Source organism: Lepidothrix coronata, unplaced genomic scaffold, assembly GCF_001604755.1.
Source record: "Lepidothrix coronata isolate B3197 unplaced genomic scaffold, Lepidothrix_coronata-1.0 Scaffold19, whole genome shotgun sequence".
NCBI lineage: Eukaryota > Metazoa > Chordata > Aves > Passeriformes > Pipridae > Lepidothrix > Lepidothrix coronata.
In genome coordinates, this window is record NW_016690199.1 from 4,987,279 (window position 1) to 5,009,733 (window position 22,455).

The 22,455-nt window shown below is 44.5% G+C and overlaps 2 protein-coding genes across 6 annotated transcripts in view; one reads left to right on the plus strand and one right to left on the minus strand.

Moving 5' to 3' along the window:
- EIF5 (eukaryotic translation initiation factor 5) overlaps positions 1–704 on the minus strand; it is a 7,885-nt gene extending 7,181 nt beyond the window's left edge. Inside the window, exons 1-2 of one of the 2 annotated variants that reach the window (XM_017807559.1) lie at positions 578–704; positions 215–407 (exon numbers count right to left, since the gene is read on the minus strand). The gene's annotated coding sequence lies outside the window, so the exon portion shown is untranslated. Of the gene's footprint in view, positions 1–214; positions 523–577 lie in introns of those variants that run through there. The other variant, XM_017807560.1, reaches the window with a different exon arrangement.
- A 9,038-nt stretch (positions 705–9,742) lies between these two features.
- The window catches only part of LOC108493827, a 42,301-nt gene continuing 29,588 nt past the window's right edge, over positions 9,743–22,455 (plus strand). For 2 of the 4 annotated variants that reach the window (XM_017807708.1, XM_017807710.1), the window contains exon 1: positions 9,743–9,861. In XM_017807708.1, the coding sequence (XP_017663197.1) occupies positions 9,825–9,861 (37 nt within the window). In that variant the 5' untranslated portion in view covers positions 9,743–9,824. Of the gene's footprint in view, positions 9,862–10,842; positions 11,468–22,455 lie in introns of those variants that run through there. The other 2 variants (XM_017807709.1, XM_017807706.1) reach the window with 2 other exon arrangements.

Genomic DNA, 22,455 nt, shown 5'->3' on the forward strand with positions numbered 1-22,455 from the left:
TTTTTTTTTTTTTTTTTTTTTTTTTTTCAATTGTTCCCCTCCCGCCGTCGCTTCTCTCCTCCCTCTCCTCAAGGTCCCGGACACTTCGTTACACAAAAGCCTCTCCCCATTATCCGCCGTTTACCGACAAGCCGAGGCCCCAGTCCAGCCCAAACCGCTCCCCATAGCCTCACCCCGCTGCCCTCGCCCGCCCTACCCCAGTACTAACACTCACCGTTTTCGTCCAATAAAGACATAAACCCAACGCTGCTCGCCCCGGGCTGCGACGAAGCCGATTGTGCAAGGAGAACAGGGCCGAGGGGGCGCTTATATCCAGGCGGAGAGGGAAGCGGAGGCGGACGCCGCAGCCTCCGGGTCCCGGCGTCCTGGGGCTGGCGGTATCAGCAGGGAGAGCGGTGCCGGGCAATCTGCGGGCAAGACACAATCAGGGGCATCATTAGCGGCGGCACCTGTGAGGGAGAGGGAGGAGGAGGAGGGGGGAGAAGAGGGAAAGGGGGGAGGGAGAGGCGGCGGCGGCGCGCAGCCGAGGCAGGAGGGGGCGGCGGACGGGACCCGGCAATGGCTGCCCCGTACTCACCTCTAGAATGTTCTCGCTCCGACTGAACAACGCCAGAGCTGGGATCAATCAGCCAGCGGCGCGCCCCGCCCACCGACGCCGCCATTGGCTCCCCGCTCGCCTCGGAGCGGAGCTATTGGCCGGGACCTCGCCGCTCCCACCGTCTATTGGCGAAGACTGCCATCAATCAAGGCAGCCCTGGCTTCACCTCCCGCCCCCTTCTCCCTCCCCCCTGCCAGTGCCCCAAAGGACATCGCGTCTACAGCGACCGAATCTCGCGAGAGAGCGCTGGACGGGCTGGGGGGGGCGGGAGGTGCGTAGGCTGAGTCAGTGTGGAAGGGCCGCGGCTGAAGGGTCAAGGCGGCTTGGGCGCTTCTGCGGGGGCTCCGAGGGGCTGTGGACGTTGTGAGGGGGCTCCGAGAGGCTGAGGGGACTCTGAAGGACTGAGGGAGCTCCTAGGGGGCCCCGAGCCCCCTCTAGCCCCACCGCACTGCCCCGTGTGCCGAGAGGCTTCGCCGTCCTCGGCTGCCCCTCAGGGCTGCCCTCCCTGCCGGGGAGGCGACCGGCTGCCTGGAGGGCAGTGACCGAATGCTTGACATCACTGTAACTATGTCACAAATGATTTAAAGCAATTAAACTTCTGAATAAGTTGTGTTTTTCCTGTACATCCGGCTTTCAGGGTGCAGGGAAGAGCCTGTTATTTAACTTCAGTGTCATAAAGACTCGGCGATGGGTGGCTTTGAGTGCCTGGGCTGCCTCACAAAGGATGACACAACTGTTGTATGCACATACGATATTCTTTATATAAAGTGTTGCCAGCCCTATGTAGCTGAATTGGGACCCTGGGTGAAATGCCTGTTTGGATTTACATTCACGGAAAAAGCAGGAAACTTTAGTCCTTTCTTCCCTGTTACCCTTTCCCATCTTCTTCCATCTGCACTCTTGCAGTATCACAAGAACTACATATTTTGGGTATTTTAGATTGTCAATAATGTTCAAGTGGCAAAGAACTTTTTCCTGACTTTATGAATTGATTGGTGAAGCAGCTCTCTTACCCCTTTAAACACTCCCCAGCAGAACAATGTTCCTTGGTTCCTGTCACTGTCTTACAATAATGTTGTAAAGCTTTTTGATGGCTCTGTGGGTGTATAGAGGAAAAGAGAGGGAGCAACAATAAAAGTAGTAGTGACATTAGATAATGTTATATACTCTGAATCTCTTCCTGCCTGAAGTTAGTTTTGAAGCATAGATTTCCTGGCTGGCTTTGATATCACATCAATGTGGTCACAGGAAACACCCCTCCTGTTCAAGTTCATCTTGGAACATGGAACATTTTTGGTCTGATATGCAGAAGAACTGCATTCAAATATGAAAGTGACTGATAAACAGAAATCATAAAAGCTGGGCTATCGTTCTGGACACTTCTGGTGGCACACAACAATAAAAGATCTTGTTCTCTCAGCTGGAGCAACAGAGAAAAATGTGCTCATCTCAGTGCTTTCTAACAAGACCCTCTTACGTGATGGCAGCTGCCCTCGTTACATGTCTCCTTTCAGCATTCAGAATAGCTGGTCTTTGTAGCCAGGACACTGTCCTGTAAAGCATCATAGAATAGTTTGGGTTGGAAGGGACCTTAAAGATCATCCCGTTCCATCCCCCCTCTATGGGCAGAGACACCTTCCACTAGACCAAGTTGCTCAAAGCCCCATCCAGCTTGGCCTTGAAAACTTCCAGGGATGCAGAGTCCATCTTGCGAGTTTGTCTTGGACTTCACTGTCTGCATTTGAAAAAGTTAAAAAATTCTTCAGGATATGTTATTTATCTCCTTGATAAACACACAACACTTTCTGAAATGTGAGCAAGAGCGTTAGGGCAAAATATTGGAGCATCTCCAAAAATGTCTTAAGGGGAAAAAAGTCATAAAAAAAGTGGGAGGCAAGAAAAGCACAGCAGGAAATCCTTTGCTGTGAAAATATGCTGCACATATAACTTGCTAAATGCCTCCTGTCTGTGGCTTTAGCTCCATTTTACAACACCTAGGGGGTTAATAAATTACAAGTGTTAAAGCCTATTGCTGCCAACACCACTTTAGCGAGCTGCTAAAGGGAAAAGAGACCCTGGATTTGGTGCTATTTTACATAATGAATAACTGAACAGTTACAATTAGTAGCATAAATAAAGATTTTTTATATATATATATATATATAGTATATAAATTGACATAATTTAGTTAAAGAGGTACCTTTTAAGATGGTATTTCTTCTGCAAAAAGCAGGCTCCATCCAAGTGAAGTCATATGACATTCTCCTGGATTATACAAACGAGACTAAAATTGTGCATTAATGACTTCTTGTTGCCTAGTTGTTGATTTTTTTCTCAATAGAAAATTCATTAGTATTAAATGTCAGATCTCAAATATTTTTTACTGAATCTTAATATTTGCAGTTTGTTCATTTAAATATTTCATAGCTTGGACAAGACAGAAAAATCTTTTCTCTCTTCCCACTTTAAAATATCATGGTTTTATGAACCCTAAAGTTCATAGTTTACGTTGCTTGTGTGATCTTCAAAATACAGACCACTTGTGTGTTGTGTGTTTTGCATTTTTTTGGTAGAAACTAAGCAGGTTTTAGATATACTTTTGTAATCATGATGTTTGAAATGGTGTTAGTAAATCAGGTTTTGCAAGTGGTTTAATGTCTGAGAATAGAAAGTTTTCCACAGTGGACCTTAGGGTGCATTTGCTTATCACAGAAATGTTTTGTTATTGCTCCATTCAGCCTTGAATAATCTAAGTTTGTTCTATGTTGCCTTAGTCAGTTTTTATTAGAAATAACAAAAAATCAGTGCCTGTGGTAATGAAGTGAAATAAAATTCTATCAAAGATCTTAATATGTTTAAAATCCAGAAAAATTGGTGTTGTAATCACATGTCTTTGTATCTCTGATTGGCAACTTTTTGTCCTGTCTGTGGTTTACTGGGTGAGTTTGTCCTCTCTCAGTGACGTGGCTGGCTAATCCAGTACCCATTCAGTAACCTTGGCCTTGGAGAATGTTTTGTCTCTGCTATAAGCTGTATGTGTTATCTCCCAGGGGCTGGTTCAGAGCTCTTGTTTTGCCCAGTCAGGCAGGAACCCTGAGCATCTGAGTAAGGGATTCCTTGTTGTACCATCTTCACAGTTTTGGCTGTAATTTCAGTAATTTCAGGAGATGGAAGGAGGGTCAAGATTATCTATAGTTAAGTGGAATAGCAATAGCCTTTCTTCTTCCTATCTTGGCAATGTGTAGAGAAAGTTTAATTATTTACATGCCAGGTTGGAATATGCAACGTTTGGGGAAGGGTGGGTCCAAAATCCATCGGGATTTACACTAGACATTGATCAGTCACAAGGGCAGAGGTTAATTCTGGTTTTACTGTTCAGGAGCTCCACAGTCACTGCTGTTCAGCACCTCACTGGTCATCCTGGGGAGACTCACTTTGTGAAATGTTCTCCTTTCCATGCTCTATAACACCATCATTCTTGTTAGCTATTAGTAGTAGTTCAGGAGTTAGTAAACAGAGAAAAAGAAGAGAGCAAGTGTATGACGTGAGACACACATGTAGCCATTATTTAAGATAGTTGTTTTTATTGCTTCTTTTACTATGCAGAAATGCTAAAATCTCCCAGCTAGTGTTTGGGTGTGAGTGCCCTGAATGTGCTCAATGTCAGCTGACAGCACGAGGCAAGCTCTGCTCCAAATCTCTTGCTGTCCTCAATAGGCACAGTGAGGTTCCCTCTGCCCTCCCTGTATGTCTGCCTGTGTAAGGGAGTCACCTCAGCAAGGGGAGACAAACAGCTTCTCTGCAGAGTATAAACTAGTATTTGATAGCAGCGAAGTCCCTGCCTTGGAGACCTGTCTTTTCTCTGTGTGTCTCAGCAGTAGGTGGATGTGCTGGCGATAGGAATCAGGGAAGCCAGGTTTCTCAGTTTGTCCAGACAGCAGCTTTGGCTATGGGCCTAACTGGCAGCCAGTAGCATTATGCAGCACTCGCATGCTTGTGGTTGGCAAATCTGCCTGCTACATTTATATGGTTGCTGAAAGAAGTGGATGTGGAAGATAAGGAGTCCCTGGGAATATAGCTTCCAGCTGAGAACATGCTGTCAAAGCTACCTGCCTGTTCATTATGCCCATTAGTACCCACTGCATTTACATTTCCCTGCTACTTGTCATAGCCAGGCTTCAGAATAGCCTGTGTCATAGCACAGGCTTTCAGAATCTGCCTGTGTGTTGAGTTAAATCTCTCTTCCAGTACCGTTTTAGCAATTTACACTTTCATTTCCATTTCATTACAGAAATTGCTCAGGTCCTCTGCAGCTGTCATGTGCTTTGCCAACACCTTCACAGATTAATCCTCTTTCATCCTCTTTCTTTGGCTTCTGATTGTCTGGCAACCAGTGCTGTGATTATCAGTATTGATTTCCCAGCAGATGTGAACTCTTAAGTAGTAACAAACATTAATGAGGTATTAGAGTTACCTGTTGGCTTTCTACTTTTTCTAAGAGGAAGGTGTTGTAGCCCCTGGTACTGAGACCCTGTCTCCAAACTTCCTCCCAGTCTGGGGAGACCTTGAAGATCTTAAGTGTTCTTAAAGCCCTTCTCCTCTGAGCATAAATGTGGCTGCTGAACTTGTTTTTGGGGTCTGCACTGCTCGTTACAGCATATTTAGCTTATCTGTTCTACTCATTTGAGCATGGAGGAGTTTCTTTGCTTTAGAGCAACACAAGGGCGTTGCTGGGAGGGCTGGCGTTTGGAGGAAGTACTGAGGCCCAGCCAGGCGTGATGTTTGTGCTTCTGCTGGCAGATCTAGAAGAGGAGAAGGTATCCCTGATGCTTGTGCTGAAAGCAAAAGAAAAGGCTGTTTTGAAGGCAAAGGAAAATCTTCGTATTCTCCAAAACAAAACCTTTGAAGGTGCTGCTTGCCTGGAAGGGCAGAGCTGTGCTTTTGGAAACAGACAGCACATTACAGAAAACATAGTTTTTTTCCCTCCAAAGTCTGATTTTAAATCCCTAAAGAGTTGCCTCTCTTGCAACATTGAAGGTATATTTCAGGGAACTACAGGTCTTGTAGTGGGTAATGTTGAATTTGTACATCATGGTTGAGAATTTGCTGCTTGTTTGGTATATTTTGCCATCAGCCCGAGAACAGCTGGTGTGAGCTTCCTAATCAAAACACAGGGATTACCTTTTGTAATGAAGCAAATAATACATGACTGGGATGCAGTGCCAAAGTCTTTGAATGCTCTGGTGGTTTGCAGCTCAAATATTTATATTACTAAAGTAAATTATTTGCCAAACTGAAAAACAAAGCAGGGGGAGTGGTACTTAAAATATGAAAATAGAGGCAGAAACTTTGTCCTATGGTTTGCACATGCCAAGTGTTATGTATGCTTAGGGTATTACATAGACTAGTAGCAATGTTAAAATAGCAGATAACACACATGGTTTCCAAGGGTGGTGTAATAAATTAAGTATGGTTTTGACCCATGGGGATTCTTTGATGCCTAAAAAAGCTGACTAGAAGCACTAATAATGTCTCACTCTACCCATGAATATCATTGTATTTGTAATTATCTAGTGGGTTCAGGAACAGGTAAATGGGGCTGAAGAGACAGGCAGGTGCATGCACACACATGAACACACACTCCACCATTGCACGAATCTTACTTAAGAAATGAGGCTAAAAATATCCTTGAATATGAATCCAGGTCAAGCATGGTGTTGACTGTAAAGTCTAGCATGATTTTATTGACCTAATGTAGACTTCTGTTTTTGAGAACGACCCAGGAGACACTGAAGGCAGAACTTTCTGACAAGGATTTTACTGCCTTGAACTATTTTCAGAACATTTTTTCAAAAGTTCTAAGACACCCAGTTGTGCCAATGAAGGCTCAAAGGCATAATGTAGGCTGAATTTTCCCTTGAAGCTTAAGGGTGTTATTTGAAGAAAAAAAAATCTTATCCACATTAATTGTTTTTGAACTTTTTACTTGAGATAGTCTTAGGAAACAAGCTTTCTTGAAACAAGCCTTTTCATAGAGTTGAATTGATGTCAGAGATGTTAATGATGATTTGTGGCTACCACACTCATATAGGAAACTATGGCACCAACAACTGAATTACATTATGTGGTAGCTGTAAATATTTTGGTGCTGTAATTCTTTCAGAACTTGATTTTAGGATTCCAAAATGATTGTGTGCATGTGAGATTCACTGGTACAAAGCATTATTCAGCACTTGGGGGTCTAATTTATACTTATTTCACCAGTGTCCTTAACATGCCTTTTTCTTAAGCCTTGTTTGCACAAGTAATTTCAAGTAGAGTAGCATTTTTGCTTCAGTGCCTCATGTAGTCATGGGGCATCTGAATAAGCTGTAAGTTGTGGTTGTACAGTTCTCCATGGATTTTATATCTGGTATGTCTTCTTTGCAGTAAAGAACACAAAGTAGTACTTCTAAAAGTTCCTCACAACCACTTGATCCTCTAAAAGATGAGATACTCAAAGAATATGCTGGCTGTTTTTAGTGTTTTGCTGCACCTCACCCACAGTTTGTTTTTAATCATTCTCATGAATGATTTACTGTTCCCTTTCTATCATGTTACTTTTTCATTGTTGCCTCCAGCGGGCAAAAAGCTTTCAGAGGGTTCTTTAGGGCTTAATGTATTGTTTGTCCTAGATATTTGGCATGACTTATTCAGAAATGTGTAATAAATACACAGCTCCTCTCGTTTCTGATTGTTTGCACATTTGACAGATTAATGGATGACCAGGTGATGGATGAATTCTCTGTTCTAGACGAAGTTAGGGAGGGTGTGTGGGTGCAGGTGGGATCTAGAAGGTCATATGTAAATGTATGTGAGCTCATTAAAGTCCATGGAGATGCCGTATTTTATACTAGTGGATAATGTGCCGGTTTAACTCAGAGACTTTACTTCTGAGGCATCTTTCCTGGTAGTGGCTCTGTGCACTTATCCCTGATTATGGCCATATAGATATAATAGTTCTGTCTTCAAAGATAGCTTATAAATATTTTTAATTTGCAGATATCCAATTCTTTTGATTAGTTGCATCTACTGTGGCTAAAGAAAGCTCTTATTTTCCCTGCTTGCCTTTTTTTTTCCTGGTTCACTGAGACAAGGAATGCTGCGACAAGGGGTTTTGATAGTTTATTCTGTCTGCTGTGAGGGTAAGTCTCTGTGTGAGTCTTTGTGCTCTGGAGGATGCTTACTAGCACAAGCTAGAAAAAACTTCTTTTTGTTTTAAGGATAGTGAGTTGTGAATCTCAGTGCCACCGCTGCTCCCAAAGAGACTTACAGTAAACAGCTGAGTCACACAGATGAAGCCTGAAATTTCTCCTCTCCTAGATGCGAGGGAGTCCCACTGCTTCCTCTGCAGAGAGTCCTGAGCCACTGCATTCTGAAAAATGTTCAGGTGGGCAGGAGGGTGAATGATTTGGCCCCTGCCCCTTGTTGACACTGTGCTAATTTGGGTGCATGGGAGGCATATGCTGTGGTGTGTGCAGGCACTCCCAGCTTACTCTGTTCCTGGAGCAGGGGAGAAGCAGGCAAAGTCGTGGTGGGCTGCCAAGTCCCAGCCTGCTAGCTGGGTTGCTTGACAGTCAGCACAAACCTCCTTGTCTCCTGCTATGGAGTAAACCACTCAGGTCTTCTCTTACCCTGGCAAAGGTTTTAAAGAGGCAGCTCTGTAGTTTAACTTTGGGTTGTGGCAGATTTGCCTGATTTTTGCCTGTTTGTGCTCCGGGTCTGCAAATAGTGCTGTTTGCTGTAGTGATTCCAACCTATGTGATCAGTATTGGGGAGGTCTGTCTCCCTGCATCTCTGAACTCTGCACAGGACTGTTGCACAAGAGGCTGTGCAATATATGCTTCCAAAACACCTGCTAATAAGAACACACGAAACAAAGGAGAGTTACTAATCGTGGTTTTCCCACAGTGGTCTCTGTCATAGGGCAATAATTAATGACTGCTTCTCAACAGATAAATAAAATATCAGATAAAATGAAGTCAAATTTGTAAGCCTTTTCTCAGGACCAACTAAGCTTCAGCCATTTGCTCTGAGCACTTTTGAAAGCTTGGCATGCATCACTTGATGGGAGAGCTATGCCAGAGCTGTGAAAAGCCGTGTCTTAGCCCTTGTTCTGGGTCTTTTATCTTGTCCGTTTCTCACTTACACTAACTGTATTTAAAGGTTTTTGGAGGGCCTGTCATTGTGCTTCCATGCTGCTAAGGCATGAACAGACAGTATTCTGTTCTTAAATCTTGCTTTGAAAAATCTCCTCATAATATGTCCCAGCAGAAACTCCTGTTGATTTGTCCTTTGGCTGTGGCTGGATGCCCGGTCATGGGCCAGAATCAAACTGGCTGAGTACCAACACAGGGCAATTTGCAGTTCCTTGTAAGTGACTTCAGTTCATTTTGGCCATGTCTCTGCAGCATTTCCCGGAGCCAGTCATCTGTGCTTCAGCTGACCAGGGTGCAAGCTGAACTCTGACTTGCCTGGCTGAGCCTGCCAAGAAAAACATTAGCTAAGCAGAAACAGTGTGTAGCTGGGGGCAGAGGTGAGCATACATTAAGTATCCACATCTTGATACAGAAAGGATGCAGCTACAATCAAAACAGGGTAAAGGGGACTGGGCAGACAGACAGCCGCCTGAGGTGACCCAGCAGTGCACGCCACGCTGCTTGCTGAGAAAGGCCTCTTTGTCTCCCTGCATTATGCCTGCCCAATTTGAGTGAGATGCAGAACAAATGCAAGAAATCCAACTGTATGGCCTTGATGACATTTTTCTGTTTTTTTGGCATTGCTTTGTTGTGCTTAGAAAGACCTTGAATGTGTTGGACCACAGTGTGTATCTCATCCCCAGCCAGAGATATTTGTGCAGCTGGCTTGCAGTTCCCCTCTCCCTAATGTGCAGGCAAGGGGATGGAGAGGATGTATGAATGCTGGGGCACCTTTTTATCAAGAAAATTCACTGCTGAATCACAGCTGAGACACAGGATGCAGAGGCTCAAGCTCTGTTTGGGAAGGAGTGGGGAGCAAAGGTGGGGAGGAGACCTTTAACCATCACCTACCCCTTTATCACTGGCTGTTGTCTGCCTGATCCCATGTCATACAACATGACAGTGTTTGTATTGCTTCCCTGTTCCCATTTAGATTAGAGATTGACCAATGTGACCTGTGTTTCCAGACCTTTGTTTGAACACAGCTAATGCAAGTCTTGCTCTGGTGGAAGCCCTGCTGTGTCCGTGAGTATCTCTCAAAAAGACAGGACAGTGTTTCTTATCAGTTTTAGAGAGATAGTCTTATCAGAATTCTTGTTTCACCTGGATATGCACAGTTCCTTTTTGTTCTGACAGGGCTTTACCACTCTGATTAATTCTGTCTGTACCATTAATCCTACCATAGGCTATAGATAACATGATAAAATGGACTTCAATTGCAGTTACCGCTGGTTTTCTTTTCAGACTGTCTTTCATATCTATTTCTGCACTGGCAAAATGGTTAGACTGTAGACCTTGAAGCTGTAAGACTGAACATGAGAGATACCAGGTCTGTGCTTCCCTGAACTTCGGCAGCATTCAAAAGTTTGGATTTACAACTTGACTTCCACTATCTACCAAATGCCTGCTTGGCAAAATAGTTTTCTTGAGTGGCATGCCCTGATTCTGGATTCAGCTTGGTGCTGTTTGGTGGGGCTGTTTGGTGGGACTGTTTTGCAGTGAGTTCATGTCCAGCCAAGAGATATATTGGGTGTTGTCCTGAGGTAGTACAGTCCTTTAGCAGTCCTGGCTGCTGTTAGTGAGAGGCAATTCTAGCAATGTAAACGCTTATTTCTTTCAGTTGCCTGCTGTTCTGGTGTCCAACAGTGACAACCTCTGAGCCCATTGGTTTTGATCACTTTTGGAAATTTGGACTATGTATGTTCAAAACTGCTCCCTTTACATGGGAGGGCAGAGATAAGCCCCATGTCTGAGCTCCAAACCTGTGTCTTACTTGAATCTTTCCCATTTCCCATTAACTGTACAGCTTTAAAAGTTAAACAGCAAGCCTCTTCAGACTCTCTTCTTTCTTTGTTACTCTCATGTTCGTTCTTATTCCGGCTCCCTAAGGGGAAACCCAAATGTCATTTGCAGTTCACTGCCATGTATTACAATTGTTGCTCCTGTCTTGCTCTCTTTCAGAGCATGAACCCAACCAACCAACTTCTTATCAATTTGACAGGCTGTGACTGTTGTCCTGGTGACCGGCATAGTTGCACTATCATCGTGTACAGAAGGCAGGGAAAGAGATGCCTCAACCTGTGGGTGTAGCTGTGCATGCGCATGATATGCCAGGAAGTCACTGGGATACATGAAGATAAGATCCAAGTCTTGGGCTATGTGTGTGAAAAATGAGGCAAAAACAAAACAGAGAAGCATGCAAAGTTAATAGCTATAAGAGAAGAAATGGGAATGTGTGTAGGAGTTGTAAATGCTCTGCTCTTCTCAGCATCTGATCTGTGTACCCGTAATTTAGTGCATTTGTATATGAGAGATGCTTGCCCGCCAGCCTGCTGTCTTTTTCTACCCGCTCCATGTCTCCCATTTCTTGCTTAGGTTTACGGACACGAGAAAGAATAGTGTTAGTAACACTTCTGAGTCACGTTTTCCATCCAGACGGACCATCCTTAACCCATTCATACACCTGTCCCTGTACAATGTCGACTCCACTTCACTAATTCCTCGTGTGAATTGATCAGACTGATTTTGCGGTGCCCTGTCGCAGATTATCTCCTAGGCGCTAACAGAAAGCCCTGCTTTGAGCAGCATATGATCCAAGTGGATGCCAAGAACAACAGATGGAAAGAGATGGGTAAGGGAGCACAAAGAAACAGAGAGATATCATTACTCAGCACATAGGCAACGGTGTCAGCGTACCAGCTGCCTGACGCTTGGGACAGCTTTTGCAGGCTACGTGGTGTGTTCTTGTTTTAGTGTTGGCTGGTTCGCTTAAATATCGTCAGCTTTCAACCATTGAAGAAAAGGTGGGATGGGGTAACCTGGATAAAACTGGATCCTGGCTGTTACAGGCTATATGTCAGTCAGGGGATAAGAACTTGTTCAGGTATTCTGCATGTGAAAGGAATGTAAGAAACCTGCCAGTTTCTGTGCTGAGCAGGGACAGCTTTAACATGCTGGGGTGAAAGTGGGGCACAGCCCAGAACATGTTCCGCATGTGTGGTGGTGTGGTTGTGTAGCTGTGGTTGCTATGGGGAGGGAGTGTCTGGTTAATCCCCAACCCCAGTAATCGTCCATGGCTAATTGAGAGTTGAATACATTTGGTTTACTGCAAAAGCTGACCTTACTGAACACTCATTACCACAGACATCAACTGAGTCCTGCACTAACCCAAAATCATGGGAAGATACGTCTGATCTGCTGCCTGTCTTGTTTTGCTTGCATATCTATGGCCTTAGCATTGCCCTTGCCTGAGTTAGCTTATCTGTGACCTCCAGAGGCCTTTCAGCAGATAAGATGCTCTACTAGACCTGCCAGCTCTCTGCTCACATCTGTGTATCTCCAAACAGCCTGCGTGGGGTGGATTTCTGTGGGACACATTGTGGGGAGGAGCTGATGCAGCAGATCTGTCTCCTCTAAGGCAATGCTTCAGGGCAGGCTGTGTTTCAGGGGTGGTCAGTAGGGAGAAGTGATAGTCCTGTGAACAACATGAGTCAGACCCTGTGCCAGGGCTCCTGGTGGGATGTGCCATATCTCCTGGATGAAGGATCAGAGCTCTGATGACTAACGAGGAAAGGATAAAGATGTTGTGGGGTGGAGCTTCTGTCATGTAAAATTCATGATACTGGCAGGCCATTTTAAATAAAACATTACCCTCTCTGAAAAAGACACAAAGTCTTTCATGCTTGTAAAAAAAAAAAAAAAAGAAAGAAAAAAAAAAGAAGGGCTATTTAAAGAATAAGTCTGATGTGTCCTTGAATTTGCTCTCCCAGCAACTTTGCACTGGAATGACACATGCACGTTCCCATGAGGAAACGTAGCAGGAGGAGAACATCACATTCATGAGAGGAGGTGAGGACTGGTGCTTTCTGTTTAGTGGGAGCAGAGGAGTTGCATTTCTCACCTCTGCAGCAGCCTCAGCCTCTGTAGTGGCTTGATGAGCTTCAGTGACACAGTGCATGGTGCTGGTGGGCAACAGAGCAGACCTGCACCAGCTCTCGTGTTACGGCTCAGCTGATAACCTGGCTCCCATTACACTTCTCCTTCTGCTTTCTGTTGGCCTGCCTGCCTTTGCCTATTGTCCTGCACTCATTAGTACTACTTCTGTTACCGAGAGCAGACTGTTTTTCTTGGGCCACTCATAAGTTTCCTGGGTGTTGTGTATACTGACATTTCTAAGGGACTTGTGAAAGTCCCGTGTACCTTGAGCTAGTAAGGCATGATTGTGTAGCCCTTCCTCTGTAACATGAGTTCTTCCTCTTATGGGAAGCCCGATAAATGAAGAAGATGCTATTGTTTGTTGCTGTTACAAAAGACTATTGAGCTAAATGGGAATCTGGCACTAACTCCTAACTGCATAATTTCAGGAGGGTAACTGAAACAGTTGGAAATCCGTTTTTCTGCTAATGAGTACAGTGAATAATTGCTGCTTTCAGTTCTTTTTTGAGGCAGTATTAGCTTGCTGGTTTTAAAAAATGAGATAGAAATTGCATGTGTCAGTGACTGACAAAGTATGCTTTATTTGTGCATTAATTGATAAAAAAAAATATAGTTACAGAAAATTCAGTGCAACATCACATGAAAAGTGTTACAAGTTATAGGTAACAGAAGTGACCTGTGTGTGAGTATTACACGGGGGATGGAAAAAAAAAAGGAAAATTTGAGATATAAGAAGCTGTTTTCATGATGTTTATTACGTACCACTGGCTTTCCTGAGAGCAATCTTAGAATCGTGTGGCATATCAATGTTAGATGATGACACAGTGACACATGGCTAACCCTCCAGGCAGCTTGCATCACCCATGCCATTTGAGCAAGATTGCAAGATATGTCCCATGTTCTTAAAACACCCCTGGGCATCCCTGAATATCATTCTCACTGTCTCCCTCTTAAACAGACTGAGTTCTCATGCTGTGCCACGTGTAAGAGGCCCTACCCTTTCCCTGTTCATTTGTGCTGTTTCTGTTTGCAGGAGAATCTGCAGTTGCCTGCCCCACATGGAGGATGTAGTTTGTGTAGCTCCATCTGCAGTGTGTACCTAATGCTCTGTGGCAGCGTGGTCTTGGTGGAGAAAGCAATGTTATTTGTAGTTTGGAAGTTGAGATGGGTCTGGTCCAGTTGTCTTTGCCTCTACCTGTGTTGTTTCTTTTGAAGTTCTTGTTTCTTTTTGCAGATACCTAGACGATATCAGCAGTTAGCTCAGGGAGGCCAGATCCTGGCATGGGAGCTTCAGGGCTTGAGATCAATTACAAAGGAGAGATGAAAACAACTTTTCTGAATCTGAGTGTCTCCAATGTGTAAGTGGATTGCCAAAGGGGCACTTGAGACACCAAAAAGACCCTAGTCCTGGGCAGAGGCAGAGACAGAGTCAGAAAAGGTGTCAGCAAACACCAGGCTCTTCCTGCCAGCTCAACCCCCTCCCTTTCCCCGTGGCAGGAGCAGCCTGTCCCCATGCTTTCATCCTCTCAGCAGCAAATTCTGATGTTCCTGCTCTGTTTGAAGCCAAGAGACAGAGGTGTTTCCCAGATGTGCAGAAGCCTTGGGCTAGTGGTGGGGTCCTGGGGAAGTGGGCAAGCAGGATTCCCATGTGGAACTTCCCTCCTGCTGAGATAACCTGCCCTAACAAGCAACTTTTGCTGGTTCCATTGCCAGATATGCAGCCCATCACTGCAAGTTATTCACCAGGCACACAGCTGACCCTGTGCCCTCACAGATCACATACATCTGGTTTTTTTCATATGAGTGGAAAGCCAGAAGACCCGTAGGCCTGGAGACCAGTTTCTGACACTCTTTGTTGTCATTAATTTCCAGAGATTAAGGCTGTGGCTCACTGCTCTGACATAGATATATCTATGTCTGAGCTACTCATTCTGAATTCCTTCTATTGCTGATGGAGAGAATTAGTCAGTGCTGGTATGCTGCTTGACTGGCCTATTTTAGATGTCTGCATTCACTTGAGAGGAAGGGCACTGCCTATGCCTGTGTCTTTTTTCTGCTTATAAAAGCTGTCTGGGTTATCCACAGAGATGTAAACTACTTCATGCTGGCCATGTACAGCTAGTGAAAGGATTCACATCCCCACAACTTAAAGAGCCTCTTAACTTGAGCACTGGGCAAAGATTGGATTCCCCGGATAGGCCAGGTGAAAGCCAAGAAGGTAGAGACCTCTATACAAAGGATCTCTGCTCAATCCTGACTGTAGGGGCCTCCCCCTGTCACGGGGATCCAACCTGACTTGTTTATCCAATGGATATCTGACTCGTTTATCCAATGGATATCCATTAAGGTTGTGACCACTAACCTGCTGAATGAAAAGCTGGTACAGAATTGCATTGCCTCCATTTATTTTGTTTGTGTCAAAGAGTTAAGAAGAGGTCTCAGAAAATAGACTTGAATCTCTGGACAAGTTTTCTGTTGCTGAACTGGGCTTTTCTGCTGACTTTTGTCTGGTTGCTGTGGTCTTGGGTTTACCCTTTCAGGAGTTGTGAATATCTGTGTTTTCCATCATTCTTCAAACTCTGCCTGATTTCCCACCTCCTGTAGCCACCTGGCATCTTCTGTGCTCCATATCCTTGTCCCTTGTTACCTGTATCACGGTCTTGCCTTTTCTCTGTGCCCATGTCTGGTTTGATTTGCTCGCTGCTGCCCGTGCTTTGCTTTGTTGACTGCGAAGGAATGTGACCTTCAAGGTCTTCTGATTGAGTCTAACTTTGTCTTTTAAAAAGAAGCCCAAGATCTCAGCAACCTACCCAAAGAACTAAAAAAACAAACTACCCCAAACAAGACAGACAGGAAAATATACAGTGGATCTTTCCATGTGCTCATAAATAAAAGTCAGACTATCACATGGTTTCCTAAAAATAACACCCCTAGCAAGTGTTTTGGTAGGAATAATACTGACCGAGTTTGCATGTTGCCCACATGCAAAAAAAAAAAAATTTGGTTAGGAAAACCCAGAGTCTTGATGCAGTGTTTGCATTTACTGAACCAGATCTGAATTGAGAGGTGGTTAAACATATCTTATACTCTCTTCTTGGCAGGTTCCTCTGCAGGTTTCAGAGGAGGGGGGATAGGGGAATGCTCGCTGGCAGCGTGGCCCGCAGCAGTTGCTTGCTGTCTGCATGGGCTGGATGTGTGGGTTATGCCTGTGTGGTACAGCCAGTGAGGGTCCACATGAACAGAAATCCTCTTCTGTAGCCTCAGTCCGGGATGTTCATGTTTGGATAATGGGTAGGATATCTCTATGATCAGTGGACCTGTATTTGTGTATATGAATTTAGCTTTCTGTCTTCATCTGTGGGGCAGATCAAAACATTTTGGTATCGATGGAAACCACTCTTGAGTGCCCAGCTCCTGCCCATGCCAGGGACTCAGTCTGTGTCCCTGTCCTTGTCCCTGTGGCCAGAACTGCAGCATAGCCCTGGGGTAGGAGCTGTACCTTGGGGGACATGAGCGAGTTGTCCCTGCCTGCCAGCTCCTTCTCATCCTGCCTGAGGGGATATTGCTCAGGTGTCACTGCCCTTGACCTGGAGCTGCTCTCTGTGGGCAGCTCAACACCAGTGACAACAGTGACAGCAGCCATCAAGAGCTAGTGTCAAGCTGGTATCCCTCACAGTGATGGACATCCTTGGATTTCCTGGAGATCATCCTTGGAGATCGCTAGTCTTGTGAGTATTACTGGTTAATATGCAAGGTTACTGAGCCGGGTGTATGGATGGGCCTGATAGGATCTTAGGGAGCTGAGAGCAAAATGCGTCAGTAGCAGAGGCAGGAAGAAAAGCTCCTGGGCTGACCCACCTTTCTATCCTTCTGAGCCACATACCACTATCTTTATGTCACTGAGTGCCACGGGATGCACTTCCCATCTCTTGGAGAACTGGCAGGTGGAGAAGTGTCCTGCATGGCTCACCTGTAGGACATAGCATAGCCTCGCTGAGGCCCCCCTAGCTTCCCAGAGGCAATGGATGTGCACTGTGCCTGCAGCTGGATCCCACCACAACCTGGCACTGTAGGGCTCAGCAGACCTTTCTGGCTCATTTCCTCCTGGCATGACAGGAATAGGCAGTCCTTGATCCAGCCCAGCCTCGCTGCCGACAGCCCAGGGCAGGAGCTGCCTCCGAGCTGCAGGAAAGCTGTGGGTGGCTCCGGAGCGGCAAGCTGGCCACCCCGCTGTGCGGCCGTGTCCCCCACAGCTTTGGCACAGCTCAGCCTCTCCATGGAGCCGGGGCTGCCTGGCCTGCTGTGTGTGCTGAAAGGAGGGCTGCAATCCTTTCCAGGCTCTAAAATGAGAGCAGAAGTGTGTCGGGGAAGTGCTTCGTGGGGATAAGGATAAAGCTTTTATGACAAACGTATGCCATTGCTTTCCCTTAAGATTATATCCTCCTGCTTTTTTCCCCATCTCTCATGATAAGCGATACATGAGTTTCTGACTCTCTGAGAAGCCTTGATGCTGGGAACTGCTCTCATTCAGGCAGAGAATCTAGGTCAGCTGTTTGTAAGAATAGATCAAGCCTTCATTGAATGCAGTGGATGGACCTTCAGCGGGACAGGTTTTTTCCTGGCTTGTTTTGTTTGTGGTGAGCTCCAAAAGTTGCCAGGCATTTTGTGGACAGCAGCTATAACATCCTGCCAGCAGGCTAGATGCAGTGTATCACAGAGGAAAATCAATACTATGAGATATTAATTGTGATTTTTCAATTTATTTTTTTTTAACCTAAAATAGGGCACTCAGTAATGAAGATCTATATCTATGGTCAAGAGGATCTGATTCGTGAGAACATACATTACAAAGAAGGGATTTAAACTTTTTCTCTGATTCCAGACCTATAAATAACTGCTCTTACATATGGCACCTAATTATTTAATTGTATATGCAGATTAGATAGTCATTTACATGCTGTCATCAGTGACAGCAACTAATAGAACTGGCAGTTATTTCCAGGCACATATGGTAATGCCAAAGGTTTTAAATATCAGTCAGTACCTGCCATACATATCAATACCTCTCCCCATCTCTTCCCTTCAAAAATATTAGAATAAATTAATAATCACAAGATGCATCTGCTTCTTCTTGGAACTGATTGTACCATGGAAGATCTGTTGTGTTGTATATTTTATATAAAATGACAGTCCAGCCTGGAGTTCCTGGTTTATTGGGGTGTGATGGCCCCCCTGAGACTGGGAAGGAAGAGGAAAGAAAATGTTAATATGCTTTTTCTCAGTTTACACATGCAAACGGTGGGGGAAGGCAGTTGCTGACATGAAGGACTCAGGTCCCACTTGCACAAATCTGTAGATTTTTTTATCCAGCAGGTATTTCACAGCTCTCTGGCCTTCCCTCTGTGTAGACCTAAATGGTTATGCAGGGTAAGGGTAGCAGGAATCAGGCCAGTTCACCTTATTATCCTCATAAAAAAAATCAGTGCGGTCATAATTTTCCTGATGTAAAACAGGTTTTGTGCATGAAAGCTTATATTTTTGCTGCCATGTGACCCATTTTGCCCACCTAAGCTATACTGAACTGTGAAGAGTATGGTAACAGCCAAGGAGACCTCAGTGAACATTTAAGTATTACTTGGCTTAGAAGCTCCACATTAAAACCTTGTGCAGAAAATATAATTAATGAACCATTCATTCAAACAAACAAGCTCCAAGGCAGCTGCCTTAAAATTCAGTGATTCTGTGCTGTGTCAAGATCAGCTGTATTAACTTGGTTTGCAGTCTGTGTGATTTTCAGACGTTGTTGACTCCAAGGCATTTGATGTCATGTAGTCATGGAGCATAACAAACACCACTGTCCACCACTACTTCCTGCTCACTAAACAGATGTGTACGGTTAAGGGGCTGAATATTCTCTTTGAAACTAAAGGAAATAGTCACTTACCTAAATCCTTTGTTGAAATGTGGCCTTAATGCTCCTTTTTATTAATTTTCAAGGGTCTTGGCTCTTGACAGCCAGTAAATAACATGTGCTGGAGATCTAAGTTCATAACAGTGCAGAGAACATGCTTGTTCAGGATGGGGAAAAAATAGTGATTCCTTTTTTAATTTACTTGATAATTTAGAGACATCCTTAGAAATTGCCTAATTTTGGTTCCTTGAGGACCACGTCTTTCTCCTTTGCAGGGAAAAATTTGATGTGAGCGATGAACAGAGTGGTTGTGATGGAGGCGGCAGAGGAACTCTGCCAATGTGCTGGCAGTTGGTGCTGTGCAGCTCTCAGGACCTGGGTTAGTGTCTCTGAATCTTTATATAGCACTCCCTCCACTTTGCTGAGAAGTGGGAAGCAATGAAAAGACGAGATACATCTTGATACTGGCAGCAGATGAATGCATTGCAAATACTCTTCCTTTTCCTTTACCTTGCCTGTTCCAGATGCCTCCCTCTCCAAGCTTTTGCCCACCTCTTGCTTTCTTGGTATTTCTTTCATTCCTGTAAGACAAGAAGGGGCCAGAAAATGTTGAAGAATCTCACGGAGTTTCCACATCATGTAGCAGTGATGAATTTTCTAGTGCCATGTCTCCTGTAAATGCTTTTCTGGTTTTGGAAGAAAACACAGTGATGCAGTGTAAATATTTTATCACCATGTATTTGGGAGGCCTGCTTTATTCAGCCTGAACTGATGCTGATAAAAATTTAATCCTTCTCTTTGTGCTCATACAGAGTTCCTCCCCCAGATATTTTTCTGAAACAGTTTCAGAGGATGATTAACTCTCTGGTAGGACCCTTTTGGATTCCTCTTGCTGTAGCAAGTCCTTCATTGTAGCTATCTAGCTCCACTGTTTAGAGATTGCAATAATCTTTTAAAACTGACCTTTTAACAGTGTGATTTGGCATCTTCTTGGATATCCTGAGCTTTATTAGGGCTAGTGGCTGAATCAGCTTCTTGCTAACTGTGGGATGGGAATGGAGTTCTTGCTCAGATTGTCCAGAAGTGACAACAGAAGATGCTTGGTGCTGAGCATTTCTGAAGATTAGGTGTCTATACAAAAGCTGATCTCTTTTCTCCTACCTCCTCTCCTAAATAACCTGTTCAGCAATGAAGATAAGGGCCCTGAGTTGTGTTGTTTATTTATATTAATATATATTAATATATCAATATATCAATATATTACCACATTATATATGAATATATTGATATGTTAATATTGATACATTAATATATGAGTATTTATTTATCTATACTCATATATCAATATGCCTCATCCAGCAGCTCCAGTTTCAGGTGCATGGGACATTCCTGCCTTAGTTTGTAGCCAGAGATACCTGTGGTCAATGTTAAGTGGAGAAATGTTTGAGCTTTGATTTTGTGTTAATATTTAAACATTCCTGGCTCCTGCCAGAGAGGTCTCGGGATGTCCCAGCAGCCAATCTGTAGTTATGACTTTTAGCCTCCAGATGGTGTCTGGCAGATGTGCCTGTGGAGTACAGTGGAGGTGAAACACTGGAGACTGGAAATTACACAATCACTGGCCTCTTGTGGCAACAGAAAAAACATGCAAATGATGTCATGTGGATTTTCAGTCCCAAATCTCTGCATATGCTGCTCCGTGCAGGGCTGTCGGTACAGATGTGTGTAGGAAGTTTCCTGCAAAGTTGAACCTTAAGTTTTTACTGCTGGAAAGAATCAATGTAAAAATGCACAGAGGAATCCTGTCAATCTAAGCCAAATGAAGGGACTCAAATAAAATTTTAGGCTTGTCTGTCCAACTGGAGATGGAATATTCATAATACAAGCTTTCCAAAAAAAGCCCATCTGGATAAAATCGTGGAGCATCTTGAAATGAGACATGGTAGTGGTTGAGGTAATGTATTCCTCACCACACTAGCAAACAATATCCATAATATACTTTTTTAAAAGCTCTTTCCATCCCTAGGAGAGCAAGCAGCATTGAAGTTGTAGATTTCCTCTGGCAAACCAACTCTTCGATCCTTCCTTGGATAACTCTTCAGAGAGCTTGTAGTATTAGAAACCAAGCCTGTTGGGTGGCTGCTCTTGTAGGGACATGACTAGAGTGGCAGCCTGCAGCACTGTGATGTTTTCTGTGGCAGAAGCACTGCCCTCAGCTGCCGTTCAGGATTTGGGCTTTCTGAGTGCTAAAGTGACAAGGATGGATCCTGAGTAATAGGAGATAAGGTGTGAAGAACTGCCTCTGGGATATTTTGTCTTCATGTTTTCCTGATCCCCTTTGGGGCAGAGAGGCCAGGTAGCCTGTCCTTCAAACCCCTTTGTGGCAGAGCATTCTCTGCAGTTTGGCATGGGGTATTATATTGCCTATATTGTTTACACAGACTTATACACAGAGGGGGAACAAGGTCAGGCAGTATCTCTTCTTCAGCTGCTCCCCATGCGGGACTCTGGAGGCCCTGGGCAAACACAGATTTCAGCAGCTTGCCTCACTTTACGGCCCTCATGTTTTCCATGCTGGCTGCTTTCCCTGATAACTTATTGTCTATGGAGAAATTGGAAAACAGCCTTCAAACCTTCGCAGAATCTCGATGTCATACCCAGTCCACACCGTTGCAAGCAGCGGCAGGCTTTTACCAAATCAGGGTGCATGGGACAAACCTGTCGGCTCCATCCTCTCTTCCACCTGAGTCTGTGGACCCTCTCCTCTCCCTCTTTTCCCTTCAGGTGCCAGTGCCATGCTGAGGGCTGCAGCCCCCGCCCCTCCACACCAATAATGCAATCCCAGCTGCCGGCCTGCCGACAGAGCTGAAGGGGCACGGACACTGACTCCCGCTCCTCCTGCTGGCAGCTCTTGCTGCGCCTCCCCACAGATAAATACAACCTAACTCCAAACACGGCCTCAGCTCCATAGAATACGTGAAAACTAACGAATTTACTTTGAAGTATTCTATTACCTCATCATTTGATTGAACCTAATTGCCCGGTTTTGTGTTCTAGAGAAACTTTTTTTAAAGCAATCTGTATTGTGTGCTATGTACTCTGTCTGGTGGATAAATTTTTCTCCCTCTTCCACTGATGCTGATGGAAACCAGAAGGAAGTTGCAATTAATACAGTATCCTCAGTCCTTGCTGGAGGTCTGTGGGGCAAAACCAGGGAGTGAGAATTCCCAGCAGTGGTACCAGTTTCTTTACTGAAACCTAGTTGCTACTCCAGGAAGTTTCGCTTTATTTTTCTCTTACTATGTGGATTAGGATATTCTCAATGCAGGGATTTTTAGGGTCACTTGAAAGATCCCTATTGCTTCACTCTCTACAGTTCATCTTTAAAATCTTGGGGGCTGCCTGATTTATTTATTTATTATTACTACTGTTGCTGTTGTTGTGAAAAGGGGAAGCATCTTCCTTAAAGCAATGCTGAAAAGAAAAAACAGAATTAGGCAAACCCCCCAGGAATTAGCTAAAAATGGTCTAAAGGAACAGCAAAGTAGGTTACTAATTAAATGAAAATTGAGGTCATTTCAGAATGGGGTTCTCACAATCAGAAGGAGAACAGAGGCAGCGCAAAATTTTCTATCACACCCAAACATGTTTCAGTGTTTAGGGCAGGGAAGGTGGCAGTATTCAATTCTTGTCCTTAGGACTTTAGTGTGGTTGCTGAAACTGCTGGGACCATGCAGCCTCTGTCAATCCATCTTTCTGTCCTCTCCTTATAC